Source organism: Benincasa hispida, chromosome 5 (assembly GCF_009727055.1).
Source record: "Benincasa hispida cultivar B227 chromosome 5, ASM972705v1, whole genome shotgun sequence".
In the NCBI taxonomy this organism is placed as follows: Eukaryota; Viridiplantae; Streptophyta; class Magnoliopsida; order Cucurbitales; family Cucurbitaceae; genus Benincasa; species Benincasa hispida.
This window is the reverse complement of record NC_052353.1, coordinates 52,536,137-52,558,703: the sequence shown is the minus strand read 5'-3', so window position 1 is coordinate 52,558,703 and position 22,567 is coordinate 52,536,137. Positions and strand designations below refer to the sequence as shown.

The 22,567-nt window shown below is 30.8% G+C and overlaps 2 protein-coding genes across 2 annotated transcripts; one reads left to right on the top strand and one right to left on the bottom strand.

Moving 5' to 3' along the window:
* Window positions 1-568: 568 nt before the first annotated feature.
* Window positions 569-2,364, bottom strand: LOC120078318 (amino acid transporter AVT3B-like). The gene has a single exon (XM_039032553.1). It carries the CDS (start codon window positions 2,252-2,254, stop codon window positions 953-955), a length of 1,302 nt encoding a protein of 433 aa, XP_038888481.1. The 5' UTR covers window positions 2,255-2,364; the 3' UTR covers window positions 569-952.
* A 9,075-nt stretch (window positions 2,365-11,439) lies between these two features.
* On the top strand, window positions 11,440-21,140 carry LOC120078073 (alpha-1,3-mannosyl-glycoprotein 2-beta-N-acetylglucosaminyltransferase). The gene is made up of 19 exons (XM_039032275.1): window positions 11,440-11,709; window positions 11,938-11,988; window positions 12,827-12,914; window positions 13,633-13,695; window positions 14,138-14,172; window positions 14,280-14,356; window positions 14,449-14,494; window positions 14,601-14,663; window positions 16,649-16,715; window positions 17,672-17,740; window positions 17,819-17,888; window positions 17,987-18,048; window positions 18,481-18,571; window positions 18,864-18,957; window positions 19,108-19,170; window positions 19,254-19,292; window positions 19,364-19,534; window positions 20,314-20,441; window positions 20,649-21,140. Exons 1-18 carry the CDS (start codon window positions 11,641-11,643, stop codon window positions 20,419-20,421), a joined length of 1,326 nt encoding a protein of 441 aa, XP_038888203.1. The 5' UTR covers window positions 11,440-11,640; the 3' UTR covers window positions 20,422-20,441; window positions 20,649-21,140.
* Window positions 21,141-22,567: the final 1,427 nt, after the last annotated feature.

The following is a 22,567-nucleotide window of genomic DNA, read 5'->3' as shown; positions in this document are numbered from 1 at the left end:
ACATTTTGTAACTAATTTCAAATAATGTGAAATTGTAATCACTTACTAATTTAAAATCTTGTAGTGTTAAATGTATCCACTCATAATGGACTTTAGAAGAATAACTGTTTTTTATTATCATACTTTTCTTTCAAATTTTTCCACAAGATACGATGATCATGCACCCATGACAAATAATTATTGCAATTAATGTTAAGGGTTGTGAATTCTAATTTTATAAGATTTGTCATGACAACACTATCACAAAATATTCTATTTATATTAGAAATTTAATATGTACTAAATATGCAAAATAATATTTAATTTATTAATTATAATAAAGTGAGGAAAAAAACTTAACCTACCTTTAGGACCTACCTTCAGCGATATGAAAAAAATATAATATAATATAATATAATAAAAAAATAAAATAATTAAAATTATGAAAATTTAGTGAAAATTTGAGATAAATTTCTCACAAAGATGGCAAAATGGCAAGTAAGGTGTGATCTTATATGAAGATTGACACCTGACATTAAGCAATGATTTATTTTTACAATATTTATAATAAAGATGAAATTGTTGAAAATAATAATGATCAACCATTTATAATTTAAAATCCATTGCACGGTACAAATACATTATTTCTAGTGTAAACTATAATACATCATGTTACAAGAAGAGAAATCCCACAAACAAGAAATTTGTGGTAATACTACTACTAATAATACCTAAAACTATACACAAAATCTTAACCAGATGCTCAATAACATCAGATTTGCCATAATTAAACCTTCTTGAAAGCATTAAATAGAACAAAATCTTAACCATAAACACAAATAAACATCGATCCTCCATTACTGAATCTCCTTGAAGCACGATGAAGATGGATGATGATGTCTTCCCTTTACAACAACAGAGACTTCATCATTTTCAACTTTGAATGAAAGCCCAGAGAATCAAACTTCCATTTCTAAGCTGAAATGGAAGAAGTTTCTTTAGCAAAATACATCTGTTCAACAGCACTAACAGTCCCAGCAACTCCAAGAACAATCCCAGAAACAACAATCATTAAATCTAAACACCAACCTTTCCATCCCATCTCTTCCTTGAAAACAAGCAGATGAAAAAATGCAGGCAGTACAAACCCTAATGAACAGCACAATCCACTCCCAACCAAAGACAAGAAATCTGTAAAATTAGGAACCCACATCGCCATTAAAGTTGCTAATACAACCAATAACCATCTTAGCCAAACACAGTATCTTCCTCTTGAGAATCGTCTCTCAATAATCTCATAAGCTGGATTCATCATCAATGGCATAGTGAAGAATAAGTTTATACAGAGACCCAGTTTAACAATGGCGCTTAATAAACCAGGACCCATGTTTGAAGTAATCACATCACTTGTTTCTTGTCCAAAAGCAAAGTAACCCAGAACCCCAAATCCACCATACAGAATAGCAATAAACGCCATTGAAGATCCTAAGATCTTACCAAATTGATCTCTGTCTTTCATCTCTGATTCTAGAGGGAGAATCATTGCGATTCCTTCAAAAGCGTAAGCAGCTACTCCCATGCCGTAGAAGAACACTGATAAACCTCCAAAAGCCTCCACTGGAGGTCGATTCTTCAAGAAAACAGAAATGTCTTCAACAATCACTACTCCCATAGCTCCTAGGTCAACCACATCTGCAAAAATACTCAATGGAGCCAAATGAGTCAGGGTTTTGATCGAATTCAAGCCCAATTGGAAGGGTAAACAGCCAATTATGTATAATATTTTAGGGGAAGCTCCTAGAAAATCAGAGCCTAAAGCCATGGGGGATGAATTGAACAAAGTGCTCAACGTATTGCCGATGAAGACTAAGTATCCCACGCAGAAGCCGGTTTGGGCTAAAATAATTAGAATATCGACGATCACTCGGCCAGATGAACCACAGATTGAATACCCTAAATCACCAAATGAATTGATCTCGGAGGAACCGTCGGCGACGAGCTTCCGACGAGTGTAGACGAGAAGCATCATGCAGTAATAGGTGACGGCAGCGACGGAGAAGAGCATCATGAGACTCATGACCCATCCGGTGCGCTTGAAGGCGTAAGGAAGGCCGAGAACACCGGCGCCGACGATTGAGATGAAGACGTTGGCGAACGTCTTCGCTTGAGAGGACCGAGGCCGTCCGCCACCGAGGAGCGGCGTGTTTTCTCCTGGTGGAGGAGGCTTCCGGCTGTGAGCGGAGGAGTACACGGCGGCGTTCCGTTCGTTCCCCATTAATACCGGCGAAAGAGGTTTATCGGCGATTTGTGATTGGTAGAACAGAGATGAATGGGGGAGAAAATTATTGGTGGAGTCTGAGGATGATGATTTATGGATAATTTGAGGGAGTTAAATGGAATTTTTATATTATTTATTTGGCCAAACATATGTTTGATTATTTTTTTAGGAGATTAAAATATCATCATAATTAATAAAATAACAATTTTTTTTTAAAGGAAAATCAATAAAATAATAATAATTTTTTAAAATCAATACTACTGCGATAAAGAAAATAAAACTAAAATATTTAAAAATATAGCACTAATACCTATTATTTATAAATATTTTAAACAATTTTGTCATTTAAAATAATTTTCCTTTCTATATTATTATTGATTTTTTTTTCAATTATTTATTAACAATTTTATAGGATGATACTTGAATGCTTCTCAATTTTAAAGTTGGTAGAGAAGGTTAATATAAATTAATATTTAGTTAGAAATTTGTTTGAATGCTGACGTTAGAAAATATTGACATTAAAATTAGTATAAGAACCAATATCGTATTTTAAATCATGATATTTGGTATTTTTTTTAATAGAGTATTGTTTGAAACGATAAAACTACTATGATATACAGCGACATTTTATTATATTTGTAAATAAGTTATTTCTTTTTCCTATATTTGATAACGACCATTTTCAATATATGGTTGATTTAAATTTATTTTTTTAAATACAAATATTTTTAAGTGAAAATTTATATATATTTTTTAAGCACTTAGAAAATCGACTGATTCTTGTTTTCTATTGTTTTAAAATTGTGCATATAGATTGGCATTTCAATGGAGAAGACAATGACTTAACAAATTTAATTGTACTTGAAATGGCAATATTTTTCAAAATTTTTAGAGAAGATAATTATAATTTTTTAATTCAACAATTATAATGGAGACTTAAAGTCGAACTACATTTAAATTTAACCACTTTTATGCAATAGTAGACTATCAACAAATTCAGGCATATTGACATGTTTGAGAGTGATTTTTTAAAAAATAATTATTGTCACTGTAAATCATCGTAAAACATGTTTTTAATTAATCAAAATCAATTTTAATTAAAAAAAAATAGAATTTAAGCATAAAATTAAATATTTCGAGTATTAAAGACGGGTTTTGAAGTGATTTTGAACTTAAAAAAATGTAATCTTAGTAATTTCAAAATCACTTCCAACCGACGCACTTGGTTTCTATTGAATGTTAAATTTATCTAATGCCAAATTTACATGACACAATATACTCAATGAGAATAAATTTAGAAGACGACAAAAGGTATTTTACATTAAAGTTCTTTTCAGGTCTTTAAAATATTAGTAGAAAATTGTGAGTTTTGTTCTCTATAATATTATTTTCTTTTTTCATATAGTGTTAATTTAACATCAACTAGTATCACCTACAATAAAAAGTTTACTTAGAAAAAAAAAGAAGGGTAAATTGTAAAAACCACCCCTAATATGATAGTAGTTGTAGTTATAGCCTTAAACTTTCAAATTTAAAAATTGAGCCCTCAATTTTATCCAAATATTAAAATTAGACCCTCAAACTTACATAATTGTATAAATTATAATAGTTGTATAAGTTTGATGGTTCACTTATATAATTATATTGTAAACTTGAGGTTCAATTTTAACACTTTAAGAGTTTAGGGACCCAATCGTTACTATTGAAAATTTAAGGATATAATTATAATTACTATCACACTTTAAGAATAATTTTTACAATTTTCTCCAGAAATATTAATAGATAAAAGATTAAGTTGAAAAATTTTAAACCAAAGGGATCAAAAATGAGAATTCTCAACCTTTGGATTAACACATGCAATTGGTCTATTTTGGTTTTCTTTTTAAAATCATTTTATTATTCTTCAATCAAGATAAAAACAAAGCATAAAACAATCATTTTATTTTGGCTTTATTAAATTAATTATTAAAGGACGCAATGTATAGTCCTCTAAAAATAAAGCACGTAATGTATAAAGGTAATTAAATAAAAACATATACACGTCATTGTAATTGAACCGTTGAAAAATGCTCGTGATATTATTTTATACATTTTGTTTGTTTTCTTTTTTATCTTTTAAATTCAACGGTGAAAATTCGAAACTCTAATTTATTATTGATAATATATATTTTATATTTTTTGCTCATATTAATTCATATATTTTATTTCTACTAAATTAAAAATAGAAAATAATATATTTTTTTTATCATAAAGTTTTGACAAGTTTAGTTTCTATTTAGTCCATTGTTACAAAAATATACACTTTTAGTCCTTAAGTTTTAAGTTTGATTTCAATTTTCTTTATAAGTTTCAAAATGATACCATCGTATCATTGAAGTTTAAATTTTGTTTCGATTTACTATGATATTTACTGTTTTTCACTCAACATTTTTTTCTTTGTTGTAGTGTTTCTAACAGATCTTTGATTTTTTGTATTTTTTAAAATAATTCATCGGTCTACTTAATGCAAAATAGAAAGCTTAAAGTTTTATTAGATATAAGATTTTAAATTTATATTGAACAAATGAATCAATTCTTACAAACTTTAGATATTTTATGGTCATGTACTTATTACACACAAAATTGAAAGTTCAATAATTTATTTGATACTTTTAAAAATTTAGAACCAAATAGATACAAACTGCAAAGTCCAGGAACTAAACTTATATTCTATCTTTAAAATCAATGATGACTTGGGGAAAGAGAACCAAGGATGGATACCTAATAATTAGGTTGTATTGAATTGGTATATTGTTTTCTTTTTCCCTTTAAATTACCAATGATATTGACTTGAATCTCTATCATAAGAAAATTAATATACATCACTTATCATTGAATTGTATTTGTTAAGGGTTGCCTCATGCAAGGCCTAAAATCTATAGACTCAAGCTTAAGAGAAATTGGGAGGCAACATGGGAAATCAAGCATCCCAAAAGAGAAAAATCAGAGCCTTGGATTCCGAGCCAATAAATATATATCAATCGAGAAATATCTTAAGCGAGCTCGGTCTTGAGCCATCTAGTCTCGAGCACTGTAAATTATCCTGACACCACAAGAGTTACACGTAACAACATGCGATTGTTAAAGGAAGCACGTAATAAATAACTCCATTCAACAATCTCAAACGGAAAGAATAAGTAATCTCACAAGAATAACTTTAACCTTACTTTTGTGTGTTTAATTGTAATGTACGTTCTCTGTACTTAGACGTTGAAGTGTGGTGTTAAGAGTGAGGTAGACTCAATACCACACTTCGATGTACGAATCTTTCATGCAAATCGATTTGGAAGTGAGATCAGATCAGATCAGGAGAAACTGACCAAAAGTCAAGTCCATGAAGAATCTGCAACGACGATGAATTCGTGTGAGATCCAAGCACCAACAATTTTATGTTAGTGGATTGGTACAATGTAAAAATCACATTCTATAATTTCCATGGGGCAATATTGTATAATTGACATGACTATGTGACCACCTACCCTTGTCTTATTGCTTGTGTGGCAGCTTCTTGAATCCAATGTTGTTCTGTTGCATCCATGGCCAACCCCACTCCTTTCATCTTCTATAATTTTCTTTAAAATTTTCAAAGTATCATAGACTTTAGATTTTCATCATATGATTTGGGTTTTATTTCAATATTGTTTTTATAGTTCAAAATTTTCATTTTGATTCTTATGATATAGTCAAAATTCCACAATTTATATGGTAATGTATTGATCGGTGAATGCATCCAAAGGAAATAGTCGAAGATATAAACTAAGGAATCTTTTATATAAAAATAAATATATTAAGAATTAGTTTATATGTAAAAATAAATATATTAAGAATTAGTTGTAAAGTTTTCCTAAATTAAATTAAAACTTTAAAAAATTAATTCATAAAATAACGAGAATCAATTGAAATTTGAAAATTATAAGGACTACAAGTTAGACGAGTCCCAATAACAAATTTCGAAATAATTCATTCAAAAGTTATAATTATATATATATATATATATAAAGTTGTTTGATTAAAAAAAAAACATATTAACATGATCTATATAGTATCATCTTGGTATCTAAATTTTTATAGAAAAATATTTTAAATGATAAATTATTGAAAATGTTTTTAAATATAGAAAAATGTTGTTGTCTATATGAGCGATAGGTAGTGATAAACACTAATAAACATCTATCAATATTAATGACAGGCATCGTCGATGTCTATAGTGATATTTTGCTATATTTATAAATAAGTTGACTTCTTTTACTATATTTGAGAACAATCCTACCTTTATACAACCCATTTGATATACATATATATTTTTTATTTTATGTTTTGTAAATTAAGCTTAAAAGTTATAACACAATTTTCTATTTTTAAAATTTATCTTTCTTTATTAACTATTTATACATAATAAGTAGGTTAAATTACATGACTAGTATGTGAATTTGTATGTAGGTTAAAAAGTTTATAAAATTTATTTTAAAACTTTCTAATATGTTCTTAGTCGGTAACATTATCTAATAGGTATCTAATGTTTCAATTTTATATATTTTCTTCTATATATTCAAAACTTTCAAAAATCATTCAATAGCTTTAAAAATGAATCTGATGTTTAATAAAAATTTAAACTTTTAAGGACCTAGTAGACATAAAATTGGAAGTTTAAATACATAATAGACGTTTTTCATCGTCGAATGACTTGTTAGACATAAACTTTAAAATGTAAGTGCTTATTAGATATCTTTAAAAATTTAATAATTAAATCCAATACAAGCTTAAAAGTTAAAAGATTTAACTTATAAATTAGTCTAATGGTTATTATTTAAAAGCAATTTTACATGATTAAAAGAAAAGAAAAAACCCACATAATGTTGCAAACAAATTAGTGACCATTTGAATAGGATATAACCATTGCAAAAAACAGTAGTGATCAAATATTTATTTATTTATTTTGGAGGAATCATTTGATGAACATATGATATTTGACATGGCACCTAAAAGTATTTTCAAAAGATTTATTTATTTATTTTTAAATAGCTCAATTCATCTAGAATATGTTAGCCATGATGAGATTTGCGGTTTGATTTTTTTTATCCTTACACGATTTTTTAGTTCAAAGATAATTCCAACATGATTATGATGCCCAATCTAATGAAACCAGCAACAAACATGAGTTTTAATTTATGTTTAAAAAAGTAATATTTTTTCTTTCAAATTTTAATCTTACAATAAAAATTAGGGTAATTATTTTAAATAATAAAATTACTAAAAATATTTTCGAATATAACAAAATGTCACCGTTCATCGTGATAGACATCTATAAGTAGGCGACATCGATATTCGATAGTGACATTTTACTATATTAGTAAATAAGTTGGTTCATTTCCCTTTATTTGTTATTCCAAGCGAATATTGCATGCAATAACTTTAAAAACTTATTATAAAATAATATGATAATTAGCATAGAATTTTTATAAATAAAAAAAAATCTAAAAAATATTTATACTTTATAGTAAAAATTTCAAAAGTATTTTGTACTCTTGAAACTTTTTACTACAAGTATAAATATTTTTGAACATTTTTTTTTATATTTAAAAATACCCCGTTGCTAACACTTATTATATATGACAATTGATTTATGGTTGCTTTAGCGATAAAAAGAGTATTACACACTTGCAATTTTACCTTTTTCATATATTTAAAATTAAACTAAATTGTATCCTTCATAGTTAATTCTTAAAAAAAATATATATAGATGTGTTATAAATTTAAATCTTATGTCCAATGACAGGTTATCATTCAAAAATAGTTCCAAAAGAAAAGTTGATCAAATGTGTTTTTTAGAATAGATCACAATATCGAAATATGTATGTTTTCGTATATGCACATTTTTTCTTGCATTAAACTTTAGTGAGGTTCGTGAAATAAGTTATATATTATTGTTCATGAAAAAAAAAGAACATTAATACGTGTTTGGATTGACTAGGAAAAAAATATTTTTCAAAATGTCATTTTCATTTCAATTTTTTTTATAAAAGTTGTTTGAAATAAAATGACTTGTATCTTTGGTTACATTTTCTCAAAAGTATTTTCTTACCCAAGTTTGTTTGATTTGTTATACATTCAAAGTATTTCTATTAATATCAAATTACTACATAAGAAGACTATTAAACACGATAACTTGGTTTACCAGAATGATCATTGGAGGTGATAGTCAGAGTTGACCATCGGAAGTATTCATCAAAGCTATTCATTGGAGGTGATCGTCACTAAAATTGGGTCTCCAGGTGGTTTGAAAGAGTTGGCCGCCATATGTGATGACGACGGGTGAAGTCAAGAGAAATATGGGAGGGAGTGAGAGTTGTTTATTTTAACAACTGAGTTGTAAATAATACTTAATGCATGATCACTGGAGGTGATAGTCGGAGTTGACCATTGGAAGTATTCATCAAAGCTATTCATTGGAGGTGATCGTCGCTAAAATTGGGTCTCCGGGTGGTTTGAAGGAGTTGGCCGCCATATGTGATGACGATGGGTGAAGTCATGCGAAATATGGTGGGAGTGGGAGTTACTTATTTTAACAACTGAGTTGTAAATAATACTTAACGAAAATGGTGTTAAGATAACCTTTATCCCTCATTTTCTTAACACATGCTTTAAACATCGAGTTGACCATTATAACCCACTCAACCCATTCCAAATTGAAGCCCCAAAGTTTAGTAGATTCACGAATTGTGAAAACTTTGAAAGCTCATAAACTAGAATTGTAATTTAACAATAATATCATTATCTATTTTAAAAAAAATATTATTTTGATTCCTATACTTTGAGATTTGTTCGATTATAGTTATTGTACTCTCAAAATGTCCAACTTTAGTTTACATATTTTAAATAAATTTTGAATTTAGTCTATATTTTAGTTTGTTGTTGTGTTTTTCAACCATTTTTTTTTTATTTACTAGTCTTTTCAATATTATTTTTAAAATATATTCACATATTATATTATATGCATGAAAATTATTATTATTATATTATTAAATCAATTTTGATCAAATTAAATTAAGAATTTATTGAAAGTACGAGGACTAATACAACGATTTAAAAGTAGGAGAACCGTAAAAACCACCTTTGCAACATTGTTGTAATTACAATTACATTCTCAAACTTTTAGTGATAAAAATTGAGCCCTTAGTCAAGTTTATATAAGTATTACAATTAACACTCAACTTACAATAATTGTAGAAATTAAACCCCCAAATGATAAAAATTGAAAATTCAAACTTATATAATTGCTACAATTTCTATAATTACGTATGCTTGAAGATCCAATTTTTACATTTGTGAAAATTTAAGGACTCAGCTTTTACAATTGAAAGCTATAATGTATAATTACGACTACCACCATAACTTACGATTGGTTTTTGTAATTTGCCCTTAAAAGTATATGGATTAAAAGTGTTATGAGGTTTTTATATGGATGAACCAATCATAGATGCGCTAAAGCCGAATGACCCAATTCTAAAAAACTAATGAAAATTAATCTTCTACTAATGTAATAAAGCACTATCCCGTTGGGGTGTCCCTCCCATCGCGAAATAATTGGAGCCTTAACGCAATATTAATTTCAAACCATCTTATTTTTTTAAACCAACATTTGACAACCCGATGATTAAAAATGAAAATTGCATAAGGATTTCGACCATTTTATGATAATGAGTGAGATGTTCCTAATGCGATAATGAGTAGTGGAGTGCCCTATAATGAAAATAGAAGGTTAATTTTCATTATTTTTAGAATTGGATCATTCAACATCAACGACTTGAAATCGAGTCATTAATATAAAAATCTCATTTTAACCTTTATTATTGTTGTCGTTATTATTATTATTTTAGTTTAGACAGAGAGAGTAATGCAATGCAATAACACACCATAATTTAAGTTTTTTAACCATGAATTCGAAAAGGAAAGCAAAGTGGGGGAATTCATATGGATAACCCAAAATTTGAGCTCGTTGACAAATGACCTTATGCTGATGTCACATTTGGGCAAAATTACCAAAATAAACTCGTGCATGCGAAAAAGCCTACTTGCTCTTGCTCTCTCTCTCGCTATCTTGCTTTCTCACTCCTCCTCTCTCTTTGTTTCCTCGCTTAGAAATCACTCTCATCTCTTGTCTCTCTCTCGATCTCGCTCTCTCTTCGTTTCCTCACTCACAAATCACTCTCATCTCCTCTCTCTTCCTTTCTTCACTCACAAATCAACTTTCTCTCTCACTCTCGTTCTATTTCCTCATTTCTTCACTCACAAATCACTCTCCTCTCTCACAATTGGAGCTGGTATGTGGTTTTTTGTCGAAGTTGGTTACGTCGGAGATGAAGAAGATGGAAAAAAAGAAGAAAAGAAATTTTCGCCAAAGTTGCTCGCTATAGAAGAAGAAGAAAAGAAGAAGAGAGAAGATAAAAAGAAAGAAGTTGTTTGTCGGAGAAGAAGTAGAAGAAGAACAAAAGAAAAGAAGAAGAAAAATCACTTGCCAGAGAAGAAATGGGAGAGTAAGAAAAGAAAGGACCTTGAAGAAAGGGCAAATTGATAATTTCACACACGCATGATGTCAGCAAAAGGGCCAATTAGCAATAGTTTTGTAAAAAAGGGGCATTTATCATTTTGAGCCTCCCAAATGAGTCAACGGTACAAACGAATGAATACTAATCTTCAATTGATGTAATAATAGAGCACTATTCCGTTGGGGTGCCCCTCCCATCACGAAACAATTGGAGTCTTAACGCAATATAATTTCAACCACGTTTTTCTAAAAATCAACCATCATATAAATATTTTTTAAAAATCAACAGTTGACAATCCGATGATTAAAAATGAAAATCGCGTTAGGGTTTCGACCATTTTACAATAATGAGTGAGATGTTCCTAATACGATAATGAATGGTGGAATGCTCTACGACGAAAATAAAAAATTAATTTTCATTATTTTTATAATTGGATCATTCAAAATTAACCACATGAGTTTTGGGTCATCAATATAAAAATCTCATTTTAACCAATATTATTGTTATTATCATCATTATTATTTTATTTTGGACAAGAGAGGAATGCAATGCAATATCAAATTACAAAGCACCATAATTTAAGTTTTTTAACCACGGATCAAAAAGGAAAGCGAAGTGGGGAAAGAAAAAAAAGCATACATTTATTTCTGAAGTTTCTCAAAATTTCAGTCCAGCCTCATGAACTGACTCGACTCCCAGTCGTCGCAACTGCAAATCCGATCAATTCATGAGAGAAATTCAACAATTCAGATTTTAATTATCATCTGCTTTGCCGTTTTATTGATATTCTCTTCAGAAATGGCGAATTTCTTCTTCGATTTCCGCTTCCTACTTCTGATTGCAGCTATGGCGTTCATCTACATCCAGGTACCCTCCAAACTCTCACGGAGTCTCTAATAATTTTGCTTTAATACCAGTCTGATCCTTCACGAAATTGTGTTCATCACTGCTTCTTTTTCCCTTGCGAGCTTCATCTGGTTTTCAGCTGAACCAATGTTATTTTGAATCAATAAAGTTGGTCTTAGCTTCATACTTGTTAATTTATGAATTCACTGCCATTCTTATATTTGACGAATTCTTATTATTTTTGTCTAGATACGGCTATTCGCGACACAATCTCAATATGCAGATCGGCTAGCTGAGGCAGTACGTCGTCCATTCTTCTCTAATATTGCATGGGATTATAGTTATACTCAATACACGATAAGAGTTTGTGTTATTCTACAATGTCATCAATGATAGTATTCTTAATTTCTGAATCGACACCCTATGAATTAGTTTTTGAGGACTCGATATTTTTCCATGTAACCGAAAATGCAATTATAGTTACCCTCGTTTGGATTCAAGAAAGTTTAAGAAATGATTTTAAATAAAGTGATATAAAATCCAAGAAATAATTTTAGATTAATTACTTTGTTTGGAACGATAAAGATTTGAAATGAATATATTTAAAATTTTGTGTTCGGATGATAACCTGAAAAGAAAACCGAGTTAAGAATTTACTAATATAGGCTTTTAACTATCATGTGTTAATTGAAATTAGAATTTGACAATGTCATTTAAGTAATTTACCTTTAAATCCTATGAAATCATGCAAAATCTGAGCATTTTAGTCAGGAAAGTTTTTTTTTTTTAAAGAAAAATCATTCTATTTTCTGCCTTATCAAACAATGGAATTCATTTGAAATCCATTATGAATTGAAATCCCTCAAAATCATGAGGTTCCAAATAGGCCATTGATGGATGCTGTCAACGACAATAAACTACAAGATAATTGTACATGATTATAATACACGATTCTAAAGAATCAAAGAAACAGTACAGGAGTTTGTTTGTATCAAAATGTTATGTGGAGCTAGAAATTTGAGCATATGATATTTTAGTTGAAGTTATAAGCCTTAATTGCTCTTTACAAAGCTTGATCAATTTTGTTGATTGCTAATGTGACTGCAATATCATTTATAGGGGTGATTTCTTATTTCAGGTTGAATCAGAGAATCATTGTACCAGTCAAATGCGATTACTAATTGATCAGATAAGCATGCAACAAGGACAAATTGTGACCCTTGAAGGTGTGGTGTCTATCATAGTGCGTTAGGGCACTATCTTAATTTGAACGTGCCATGCAAATTGGCAAATTTTCAATTTAAATTGATGAAAATGTCAAGCGAATGTGGTGGATGTTTTAGACGACTTTTAAACTTGTCCATTTTAATTGGATTGAATGTTTATCCCTGGCTCAATTGGTTGAATCCACCATAACGTGAACCAAAAATTTAGTTTGATTCTACATCTAGTAGGTTTAGCAGTTCAAAGTTTATGCTAATGATAAAATTGAGAGCATAGCATATTTCTCAGCTCTTTAATGAAGGTCAGAATGCGCTTCGAGGCTAGATTCCATTCTAGCTTACAAATTTATATTGTATAGAAAGAGTCTAATGTGGCTACTTCATTCAATATCATTGTTCCTTCTTATGCTTAGCTGGTGACTCTTGATTTCCTTGATATATTCAGATTTTTTATTCTTCTTATTTTATTTATCATTTTCATTTGCAGCATTTTTTGTAGTTTCTTATCGTCTTGCTAGAATATCTTCCTCACTATGATATGATATGCCTCTTGAGATGAAAATCCAACATCTAGCTTTATTTCACTTATTTTCATCCTCTAACCTCTAATTTTCCTTTTATTTAGTTAATAAGAATCAATATCTTGCTACTCTCTCTGTGACTGGAGGCAAAACCATCAGAATTATTACACTTATTTCTAATAAAATTGCTAAATCTTCAGATGAAAGAAAACACCACTTTGAAGAAGTCCTCCAGCTGAAGACTCTCCTTCAAGATCTTGAAAGTATGCGCTTCAATAGACTTCATTTTCTGCTTAACAGCTTACTTCCTGACTTTACCCATAATCTTTTGTTAAGAAGGTCAGAAAACCCATTCTGTAATATTTATGTTTTTTATGGATGTGGCTCTTGTCATATGTCCGAATTTTACGTCTCTAGTTATTGAAGTGGAAATATATAGAAAAGTGAGCCCTCCATAGAACACTAAAAGCGGCTTGATTTGAATGCTCGTAGTTCTATTTGATTGAGAAAGGCAGAATGATGTTTCGGCTGCTGCATTATATAAGCATTCTATTTCACCATTTTGTTCCATAAATTTTTTTGCCATCTGACAACTCTATGTAGTTGATTTTTTTACACTTTCCTTTAGTAGGATCAAATTGACATTCACTTGTAAGTGTTATCTTGAAGGCTCTTTGATTGTTTTTCTCTTTCTAAAATCTGTAGGGAAAGGTCTGCAACAACTCACAGACAAAACACAGGTATACTTAAAATGAAGTGATTCTAACCCTTTTCTTCCTTCCGCATTGTAAGCCTTTTAAAATCTGTCCACCTTAAATTTACAAATTATTTTGCTTGAAACTTTTAGGTGCCTGTGGCAGCTGTTGTAATTATGGCATGCAATCGTGCAGATTATCTGGAAAGGACTATTAAGTCTGTTCTAAAGTATGTCTTATAAGACCTTTTAACCGTTCGCTCATTGTAGTCAATGCGTTACAAATATTTGGCTTTACTAACAGCTGTGCAATATTATCTAGATACCAGACAACTGTTGCTTCAAAATATCCTGTTTTTGTTTCCCAGGTATGTATCTTAAATTCTTTCGTGGCTGTAAAAATCTATTGCATTGTTATGTTTTCAATCTATGTTCTTTGTAATATATATATATTTTAATTGTATTTATTCATAGGATGGTACCAACCCAGTTGTAAAAAAAAAGGCTCTTAGCTATGATCAGTTGGCCTATATGCAGGTTAGTGAACAAATACTCCTGTATACAGTGCCACGATTTTACCACGGTTATTCATTATATAGTTTCTATATTGATATCGTGTGCATGTTTGTCTGTGTGTGTATATATATATTTTGAGGTGATAATGCTGTCATTATGTCAGGGAATTTGTTGGGTGTAGGATGACGATGTTATGGGATAGGTTCGTCAAAGGTTTTGTATTTTCATTCTCTTTACATGGAAAATTTGGAGCATGGTAGGGATTAGTGATTCCCCCGATAAGGAACTCGACCCCTTAGATGGGAAATCCCTAGGACATTCCATCTTCATTACCTAATTTCTACAAATTAGTTGGTCGAGATGTCATTTTAGTAGGCTTTTTTTTTTAATGTTTGATTAGTAGTGGAATCTGTTCTTTTTACTGCTTTCTTGGTGCAATATTAAGCACCCTTTTAAATATTATAGTTTATCTTTCTTAGTTACCAATTGACAATCTTTCTTTTAATCACCTATAGGTGCTTGGGGTTTCCCCTTATTTTATTTATCAATGAAATGTTTCTAACTTATTCAAGCTCAAAAAGTAGTGGTTAATTTTGAGGATAGAAGAGGTCTCGGAATTGGGGCATTTTGAATCTTTGATGCAGCTGCTTGGTCTTCCTACACTCTGGAGGTCCATTATTATTATTATTATAGCTAATTGGGAACTATTTGAATTACTTAGTATTGAGGATTAGTGAATACTCGTATTGGCCATTCTCCTTATTTATTATTTTTTTGGGAAAACTTTTTCTGTTAAACCTGTATTCCTTATGTAATTATTTTTTGATAACTAAGATAAATAAATGCGCAATTGAAACAATGAAGAAAGTAGTACAAAGCCGCCTCCTCTGAAGAACCGTGTCCTCAAAACCTCTGAATCCTAATGAACGACATCATCCCGGGACACCTTCAAGAAGGAAAAAGAACCCTTTCCTAGTTCCCTTAAGCCAATCTCTCTCACCCTCAAGTTCCGTAGGTTTTTTAAAAATAATTTAAACTTATTATGATTATTATGTTAAGGAGGGGAAAAAAAAGAAAAAAGAAAACTGACCCCCTCTAAATCCCCATGCCTATCTGAAATGGGGGGACTTCAGATGAATTAACTCATTACATCACTTTGTAAGATCTTCATTAAAATTCTAGCAGCTTGTTTGAAAAGATTCTTCATCCAATAAATGTGCTTCATCCATTGGTCTATTCATGGTAGACAAATTATTAACTCTATCTTTAATCAAGCTGGCCCAGACACTCACAGTGATGAAAATAATCCTTTAAAAATAGTTGTTCTACCTTTTTATGTTACTTTTATTCTAACAAAATTAACTGTTCTGGAAGTAGTTACATCTAAGCTTTCAAAAGGTTTGAACTCTCCCTTCTACAGTTCGAACAGGATGACAAAAGATTTGCTACCTCAACTGCATTACTAAGAACTAAATACTGATACCTAACCAACTTTTCCATGCTCACTTCCTGCCTAGTGATACTTGTAAGCAAAAAACTAAGACGTCCTCAGCCACACACCAAATAGATTGACACAGTTCAACCCTATGCTAATTAGATAGACATGCTCACCTACTAGCCTCCCCTTTCTTCCTCCTGACATTGGCGATGCAAATAGGTGGCCTCAAGCCCCTTTTAAAATTTGTTGGTAATTGTTCTCCTTTTCTTGAACCAACTGGAGATCTCTTTGTAATCTACATTTGCATGCAATGGGGGAGAATATCTCATCTTTCCTTACCCCATGTGGTTTTTGTTTGTGTCAAATGTTCCCTAGACACGAGCATGGGGATTCTCTTTGAAGAAAAGGATGGATACGGAGGCAATCAAATGAGTTAATGTGTACACTTCTTGGGAACCTTTTTTGCGTCAGATGCATGATTTTTTATGGATATGCTTGCCAAACAAGCTCAAGATGATCTTGCTTTAAGGGCCATTTCACTCTCATCAACTCTTTCTGTTTTTTGCAGCATTTAGATTATGGAGAAGTGGAAACTGAAAGGCCAGGGGAGTTGATTGCATATTACAAAATTGCACGTAAGGTTATATTTTTCTTTGTTGTACATCTAGTCCCTAAACTCTAGAAGTTGTATCAATTTAGTCTTTGTACCCTAAAAGGTCTTAAGTTTGTGAACATTTAAGGTTGCTTTTTGGTCCTTGTATTTTAATTTTTTAAAATCAATTTTCCGTCTAATAGGTCAAGGTGGTTAACTTCATATGTGTAGTGCTTATGTGGTACCGATGATATTATTTGAAGATTATATGTTGGGCCAATTTGTGGCAGGTTTAGGTAGTTGGTGGTATAAGCTTTAGACTCATGGTGTCAAAGGGCAAAGACTTATTAGGCCTACAATTTGGATTTTAGAAACTCATTAGGTTCTTTTTAGACTAAAGGGAGTGAATAGATACAATCTTGAAAGTTGAGGTTCTATTAGAAACATTTTAAAGTTCAAAATTTAAATAGACACAATTCTCATGCTTTAGATCCAAACTTATAATTTAATTACATACTCACTTTAGTAGCTAACAGACAAAAAAATCTTACTACAATATAATGGGAACAAACTGTTACTAGAATATCTATGGGCGACGTCCGTAGAGGCACAAACATTGAATGGACATGCCCCTACATAAACACCACCGAACTAAATTTTGGCCTCTATGACTAGCTTCATTTTCATTTTTTTTATCATATAGAATGTAAGGAATCTCTAGCAATATTCTCAAATAATAGTACTTTTCTGAGGAAAATGGAAGTTCTCCATTTCCTTATGCCTATGGTAATATTACAAAAAGCCAACAAATTGGAGAGGTTTTTATGACCTTGTAAGGGGAGGGAAATTTATACCTATGCTTTGGAAGGTTAATTAGATTTACTTACTCATTAGCCCCATTCCCATGCTTCGTGATACCTTAAAGAAATTCCAACTCATATTCTCTTGAGTTGTTGAACATGTTAATAGGACTCACATGCGAACAATTGGTTGTCCCAGGTCATTACAAATGGGCGTTGGATCAATTATTCTATAAGCATAATTTCAGCCGAGTGATTATACTTGAAGGTGAGGTCGACTTTACTACTCTTTCCTTTTATCTCTATTTCGTTGCTCTTGTGGATAAATATTTTTATTTTTGTACAGATGATATGGAAATTGCTCCTGATTTTTTCAGTTACTTTGAGGCTGCAGCAATGCTACTTGATAAGGATAAGTGTGTCCAATGCATTCAACCTAATTTTCAGTTCTTTCTGCTGACTATAAGTATATGTATAACAATCCAAATCTTGAAACTCTTTTCAACAATGACAGGACCATAATGGCCGTCTCTTCATGGAATGACAATGGACAAAAGCAGTTTGTGCATGATTCTTGTAAGTTAGTTCTAGATACTTTCTCCATACACTAGTGGGCATGATATGAAAATTTATAAATGTAATATATTCTTCTTGGGAGCATTGCTAGAGTTTAATGATGGAATTATCTTCTCTCCCTTTTAGTGCACAATATCCATTTTTCATATTGTTGATGGCATTGACCTTCCACCTCACTCTCCCTCTTTCTCGGTGTGCTGCTGTTTTTGTTTCCCTTGTACCAAACCTTGAAATCCTATAGTTATATAACTATTGCTGGCTATATTAAAGATAGATTACTAGTTAGTTAAATAATGCAAGCTGCTAAAATTCACTCTCATCAAAGTTTTGCTATGATAACTTGGTTGCCTGAAATTTTGTCTATTCTATTACATTTCAATCTTTAGTGATTTGCCTTAATGTTATTCACCTTTATATATTTATACCCTGCAGATTTACTGTATCGCTCAGATTTCTTTCCAGGACTTGGTTGGATGTTAACCAAGTCTATTTGGGATGAACTATCACCAAAGTGGCCCAAGGCATATCCTTTACATTTAGTTTATTCTTGAATCTGGTTCCAAATGATCTAGATAGTTATGTTATGTTTCTTTGTGGGCTTCGGAAAACCTTTTGTAACAATTCTATAGACATTATTTTGCATAGTTGGAGCTCCTTTCTGTAGAGGGATGTCTCGGCTTGGTTTTTTATATGCCTGTGTATTCTTTCATTTTTTTCTCAACGAAAGTTGTTTTTATAAAATATCTATCTATCTATCTATCTATATATATACATAGTAAATTTTCCCTAGAACTGTTTCTTTGACAAAAATGAACTTATTGGGATGACTGGTTGAGATTGAAGGATAATCACAAAGGTCGCCAATTTGTTCGTCCAGAAGTTTGCAGAACATATAACTTTGGTGAGCATGTAAGTAACCTTTCACTTATTCACTTCCTTTGAGCCACGAGGATGAGGATAGAAAGTATTTTAATTTAACATTTACAAGCCATGACAACTTTCATCTATATGTTCTGCATTTTTCACGTTGGTCTTTCTGAATGCCTGGATCCTTTGCAGGGTTCCAGTATGGGTCAATTTTTCAAGCAATACCTTGAGCCAATCAAGTTGAATGACGTTCAAGTAAGCACTTTATGGTCTTTTCGTTGTCTTTTAGTTGAACTGAAACTGAATTTGAAGTTCTCTCTATCTTTTGCTTGCTAAAGATCGACTGGATGTCTATGGATTTGAGCTACCTGATGGAGGTAATATGCATTCTTATGTAATCGAAGCGAATTAAAAAATACCTATCACTAATTGTGATTCCTTTTCGTAGGACAAATATGTGAAGTACTTTGCAGATCTTATTAGAAAAGCAAAACCTGTTTATGGAAATGATGCAGTTATGAAGGCTTATAATGTTGTGGGTGATGTTAGAATCGAGTACCGAGACCAGTCAGACTTTGAACGCATTGCTCGGCAGTTTGGTATTTTTGAAGAGTGGAAGGTAGTTGTCCATTCTCCTTTTCACATCTGCAATTTCCTTGTGGCAAGATTAAATGCTTACCGATGACGGGTAGGAATAGCAGCAGGGAAATACCAGGGACGTTTCTAGGATATTAGAAGGGCATTTTCGAAGTTGGCTAGTGAAAAGCGATATAAATAGGATGAATTAAGGTTTGGAAATATGCAGAATTTTTTGGGAGTTTTGTTGGAGAAGTCCAAGCCTGGCAAAGTGCTTGGAATTGGGTATTGTAATTTTCCTTTTGGTAGTATTTGATAGGTTTTTCAACTTTCAAATTTGTATTGCATAGACCTCTTAACCTTCTCTTTTGTGCCTAATAGGTCTATGAGAAATTGACATTTAAAAAAAATCATGGAACTATAAATACGAAATTGAAATATTAGGATTCTATTTAATAATATTCATTTTTGTGCCTAATAGATTTACCAACTTTAAAAATATCACATAGGTACAACAATTTACACACAAAATTGAAATTTTAGAGGCTTTTTTGACACTTCTAAAATTTAGGGACCTTTTAGATAAAAACAAAAAAAATCTGAAAATCTAAGTTAAGAGACGTATTATACATTCTTTGAAGTTCATGAACCCGTTAGATAGAACCTTGAATTCAAGAGACTAAACTTGTAATTATTTCAATTGTTTTCTCATTTTCATTGCAATTTCTGGTTCCTTTAATAATGCAGCTTTACAATTGTACAAATATGCTTGTGAATGCATTTGTTAGATTAAAAGCTATACCATATTCTTTCGTTTCTCAGGATGGTATACCAAGGACAGCTTATAAAGGAGTGGTTGTTTTTAGACACCAAACCCAAAGGCGTATATTCCTGATTGCCCCAGATTCTCTCGAGCGTTTGGGAATATAAAGCACGCATTGATATACAAGGTCAGTAATCGCATACATATTATGAGCTCGGCTCTCCACCGTGTAACTTGATCGAAGAAACCCCCAACAATGCAATTCCATTCAGCTTCATTCCAATGCAATGTTTCAGTAGTTTCCTAAATTTAACGTTCTGATAATGGACCAAGTTTGAATCGAGTTAGCCAACAGGGTAGATTTAAGGTTAACTCGGAAAGTTTTTTGTTTCAGTGTCTTGCCCGAGCACCGAAGCTATGTTAATTCTCCATTCCATACAGGCACAAGAGGCGATCGAGCTACTAATTATTTGAACATCATATGAACTTATCTAACAGCCCATTCTCAAGGTACTGCATAGGAAAACATTTGGCGTTCCACTCATTGGTTCTTTCTCGGGATCGATTGAAAACATGCTGATGGTCACAGGCAAGAAAAAACTGTCTTTTTGGCTAAACTTGATAAACATTTTAGTTTGATAAGGTGAAATTGTTGTTGAAAATTAGCATGTTAAATGTGTTATTTCTAGCTTCAGATCTGAATGTCATTTCAAATGTTTCATTCAATGTGTGTAGTGGGGTTTTGACAAGTTCTCACTACAAATAAAGAGAGATGGAATAGAACATAGATGCATTCTTATGTTGTAGGTTCTTACTTAAATCTGAGACTTGTTTGCTAGCATACTGTTTTAGCTTGAATTTGAAAGGGATTGTAACTTGAACATCATATCTTTCTTTTTTCCTTTGCTTTGTCTAACATTCACTCTTACAACAAATTTTAAGATCTTGTTCTATCTCAAGTTGCAATATTACCCTTGACCTTTCATAAATATTTCAAAATTATCTTTGTATTAGAAAGTCGTCTGAATTTTAGATGGAAACCTAGAGTTAGAATGATGTAAAAAAAAAAAAAAAAAAAAAAAAAAAAAACAAACGGAAATGATGCTTTTAAGTTACTATCACAACATTTCAAGTCTTAATTTTTGTTCAACATTTAGTATGATTTCTACTCTAAGAGCAGTTTTGAAACCTTTTATGAAAGGGAAGAGGTGATATTGTAACATTTGAAATAATAAAGGTATCATTTTCTTTTTAATAAATGACAGAGTTTAACCTTGAAAAATTCAATATTGGAAGTAAATTTGTGTTTTACTCTATCTATTGAATTTGGATTCCATATCTAAAATTTATTTTAAATGTAATAGGTAAATTTAATAACAAAGTTCAAAATTAATTCTATGGAACAGAAAATAATCGAGATATGATTTCTGCCACTTCCAACTAGGAGGAATGTTTGGTTTTTATTGTCATATTTTATTGCCATATTTTATTTCTTCAAAATACGTAATATATTTCAACTTCATAAGGTAACTCAAAATATAATTTTATGTCGAAATCAACTTAGTTCAAATGCTTTAAAACTTGTATGGTGGATCTCTATACTTTAAATTTTGTACTATTCACTTTATGGTCAAATACTCAATTTTTTTATTGAAAAAAAAAACTCAGATGATTAATCAATTGATTTCAATTTCGTTTTCTAACATTGATATATAAATTGTGTCCAAACAATTATCTCATATTTCTTTGTAGTAACTTTGGCTTAGCCATATAATTAGGTTGGGTGAATTCAAGAATCGATCATGTTGGCTTTCTAATCAAGTTAGTACAACTTTTGTTAATTTAGAATCCATCTTTAATCTCGAAATTTGTTCATGGATGCTAAACCTAATTATATTAATGTCTATGATGGATCCTAATTGTTCATTTATTAATTTGGCATTTAAAGAAGTCTACAAAATTTACCATCCATGCATTTACGATTTTTAAATGTAATGTTAATAAATGGTATAAATTGATCAACAATTTAAGAGTTTAATTGGAAAATTACAAGAAACAAATACTTTTTGGTCTATATGTTTTGGGTTTAGTTTATATTTGGTCCATAGATTTCAAAATATTACACATTTATTCTTTTAAGTTTTAAATTTGATTTCAATTTAGTCCTTAAGTTCTAAAATGTTACAATTTTATCCTTGACATTTGAGTTTTGTTTCAATTTGATATATAAATTTCAAGATTTACACTTTTAATATCGATTTTCACTAAATACATATTTTTTGTCTTTAGTAGAGATGTCCATGGGGTGGGACG